The following is a 3381-nucleotide window of genomic DNA, read 5'->3' as shown; positions in this document are numbered from 1 at the left end:
GCCTATCACAGCCGGGTCAAAGCGGCCTGTGGGCGGTCCCAGGCCGGCCCCACGTTGACAGCTAGCCCAAGGTCCCGGAATCGCACGACCCGGTCCCGCTCCCAGCTGCCCATGGCGGAATCGCTCGCCCGGTGCGGTGAAGAAGAAGACGACGACGACCCGTTCGTTCGTTCGTCCGTTTCACCGCCGCGGTGAAATGCTTGCACTCCACGTGCATGCGCGGCATGGCGGGCGTCCAAGTTGCCATGTGCTCATCTGCATTCATTTCATATCGTCCACTCCACCACACCACCTGCGTCGTCTTCTTGGCCTGGCTCTAGCCTAGCTGCTCTGTTCCTCCCTCCTCTGATTGCGCACCAGCTACCTGCTGGTAGCTGCCCCAATTGCATCCATCCCTCCCGTCCTGCTCTCCTCTTTAAAACACCCAGCCCAGCATAGCCACCATATCTCGCAGCTTGTGGCCGCAGACTCCCTACGATTTTTGGTCGGTTCGGTCGGGTTGCTCCAAGAGCAGTCGCGAGCTCCGTCGCCGCATTGATGAATGCCGAAGCTATAGCGGCTCTCCGTCGTCGCTCTTCCCAGGTTAGCGCTCAGCGCACGCACTGCCTCCGGGACACGGACTCTCGATCGCCCGGCGACTGATCCCGTAGTTCTTGGTTTGCGTGCGTGCAGGGATGCCACGGTCGCCCGGATCATGGCATTGCCAACCGCGGTCGTAGCCGGCGTTGCCGCCTCCGTCGCCGCGCTGGTGCTGCTGGCGGTCGCCGCCGCGCTCTGCTGGTGGCGGCTCGGGGCGCGCCGTAGCCGGACCTCCGACACCGCCTCCGACGAAACTCCCCCCACGCTAGGTAAGTAACTAACACCGGCGAAGGAGCTCGTAGCAAGTCATGCCGCTGCCGGCGTGCTTCATGCGCTGCAATTGACGTTTTGTATGGTTTGGCCTCAGCGGAGTGGGGCAGGTGCGGCCGGACGTCGTCGGCGCCGGACTACCACGGCGCCAGGCGGTTCACGCTGGAGGAGATGTCCCACGCCACCAAGAACTTCAGCGACGCCAACCTCGTGGGCGCCGGCACCTTCGGCAAGGTCTACATGGGCCTCCTGCTCGACGGCACCGTCGTCGCCATCAAGCGCCGCGTCGGCGCGCCGCGCCAGGACTTCGTCGACGAGGTACCCGAAACCATCTGAAACTCTGCTACTTCATGAACCGTCACTTAGTTTCTGAAGTGCCAGATTTTCGTTTCAACAAGGAAGTAACTGCCTCTGTACTGACGCGAGAGTTCGTGAAATGTATTTTTGACTGAATTCGCCTGGGCTGCAGGTGAGGCGGCAGTCGGAGATCTGGCACCGGAACGTGGTGACCCTCATCGGCTACTGCCAGGACGGGGGTCTGCAGATGCTCGTCTTCGAGCACCTGCCCAACGGCAGCGTCTGCGGCCATCTCTACGGTAATTTCCAGTTGCACGGCTCCATTCCTGTCAGACCATTTCCAACCAGCAAACAGCTGAATGCTGATGCGCAGACCCTACATCAATTTCCCAGATAGCGGCAAGGAGTCGATGACAAGGCTGGAGTTCAAGCAGAGGCTCTCGATCGCCATCGGAGCGGCCAAAGGTGGTGGCGACACAAAACTTATTACACAATGCACTGTGCTTGTTTCAGAAACAGAGTGTCTGAACTCTGAACTGCAATGCAGGCCTGGACCATCTGCACAGCCTCGCGCCTCCGTTGATCCACAAGGGCTTCAAGACGAGCAACGTGCTGGTGGACGAGAACTTCATCGCCAAGGTGTCCGACGCCGGAGTCGACCGGCTGCTCAGAGGGCTCGAGGACCCCGGCTCGCCGCTCAACGGATTCCGTTCCGGCATCTACCAGGATCCAGAGTAAGCCTGTCTGAAAACTCTGAACCCTGAACATCATTCTGCAGTTTATGTCTGCTGCGATCAACCCCGCTCTTATCTGACCGTTACGCATGCGTCCTCAGGGCACATTCCTTGGCACAGCTCTCTGCGAGCAGCGACGTGTACAGCTTTGGGGTTTTCCTTCTGGAGCTCATCACCGGCAGGGAGGCCGCCACCTTGGTTTCTCCGGAATCAACCGAATCTCTCGCTCATTGGGTAATTAACTAGTCAGTGATACCAATTTCAGTGTATTTTCATTCCAACTAAAAACTAATATCGAAGATTTCTTATGACAAAAGTAATATTAGTTGAAGTTTCATCCAAAATTAAGCTAAATCCAGCTACATTATATTGACACCAGTTTCTTACTGAATGTGTCAGTTGGAGACGTCGGGAGACGAGGTGGCGGACCCGAGGCTCGGCGGCAGCTTCACCTCGGAGGGCATGAAGGAGCTGGTTGGCCTGACGATGCAGTGCCTGAGCCCGTCGGCGGTGAGGAGGCGGCCCAAGATGCGGCTGGTCGCGGCGGAGCTCGACCGCATCCTGGAGAAGGAGATGACCCTGACGACGGTCATGGGGGATGGCACGGCCATCATCACCCTTGGGAGCCAGCTCTTCACGTCATGATCATCCAATATTTGTTACCACAAAATGGATATTTTTGTGTTTCGCGATTGCTAAACTTTAGTTGCCTGAAAATCAATTGAGCATCAATTGAATTCCCCTAGCATCGAGCTGGAAATCAAGACGACGTGACGTCTTCGACGGAGGGGAGTTCAAGGGTTGACTGATATGGGTGTGGTAGAGGAGGACTTCACCGGAGCAAAAAAGGGGGAAGGATGGTTGCAGGGATGACCGGGGTGACGGCCAATGGACCGGCATAGGAGGCGATTCAGGCAGGGCGGGACGATGAGGCGACATAGGCTGAAGGTGGCGGGTACCGGCAGTTAGGCCAATGAAGGCGGGTGGCTCGACAATGGAAGCGTTTGTCAGCAATGGGGATGAAGGGGAAATCGACCAATGTATGTACTTTTTTCAGGCAACTGGCATTTAGCCGGTCCATTTTGTTTTGTACATTTGCATATAAAGCAACTGCCTGTGTAATTTCTCTCTTTTTTTCCAGAGGGGGGGGGGGGGGGGGGGGGGGGGGGGGGTTGTGTACAGTCTCTATACTCGATACAAAAGTCGGGAGATAATGAAGTTTTTTCCTCCCGGAGAAGATAACGAAGTTCCTCTTCCATGGACTCGCAAGGCTAATTGCGCAGCTTGAAACATACTATCAAGTCTAACAAAGTTTCCAGACGTGGAAACTTCCCCTCTGAGGTTTTGTTGGCGGCAACATCGTATAAGATCATATTTGTGCATGGAACAACGGGTTGATGTTGCAAATTGTTTGAAATGGAATCCATTTTTGTAATTGAACGTAAAATTATTATTAAAGTTGCAACCCCGCAAAAGAAAGTTGCGGTAGTTGATATGTATT

The 3381-nt window shown here is 55.8% G+C and overlaps 1 protein-coding gene across 1 annotated transcript; it reads left to right on the top strand.

Annotated features, from left to right (window-relative positions):
* The first annotated feature begins 309 nt into the window (after positions 1 to 309).
* On the top strand, positions 310 to 2581 carry LOC147981438 (putative leucine-rich repeat receptor-like protein kinase At5g49770). Its single transcript, XM_087517104.1, has 8 exons — positions 310 to 582; positions 673 to 848; positions 947 to 1167; positions 1319 to 1445; positions 1540 to 1611; positions 1694 to 1880; positions 1982 to 2114; positions 2280 to 2581. The coding sequence occupies exons 2-8, from the start codon at positions 695 to 697 to the stop codon at positions 2523 to 2525; spliced, it is 1140 nt and encodes a 379-aa protein (XP_087373230.1). The 5' UTR covers positions 310 to 582; positions 673 to 694; the 3' UTR covers positions 2526 to 2581.
* The last annotated feature ends 800 nt before the right edge of the window (positions 2582 to 3381 follow it).

This window comes from Triticum urartu, chromosome 3A (genome assembly GCF_056163025.1).
Source record: "Triticum urartu cultivar PI428250 chromosome 3A, HENAU_Tu73, whole genome shotgun sequence".
Lineage (NCBI taxonomy): Eukaryota > Viridiplantae > Streptophyta > Magnoliopsida > Poales > Poaceae > Triticum > Triticum urartu.
Note: the sequence above shows the minus strand (reverse complement) of the source record. Positions and strands in the feature narration are given on the sequence as shown.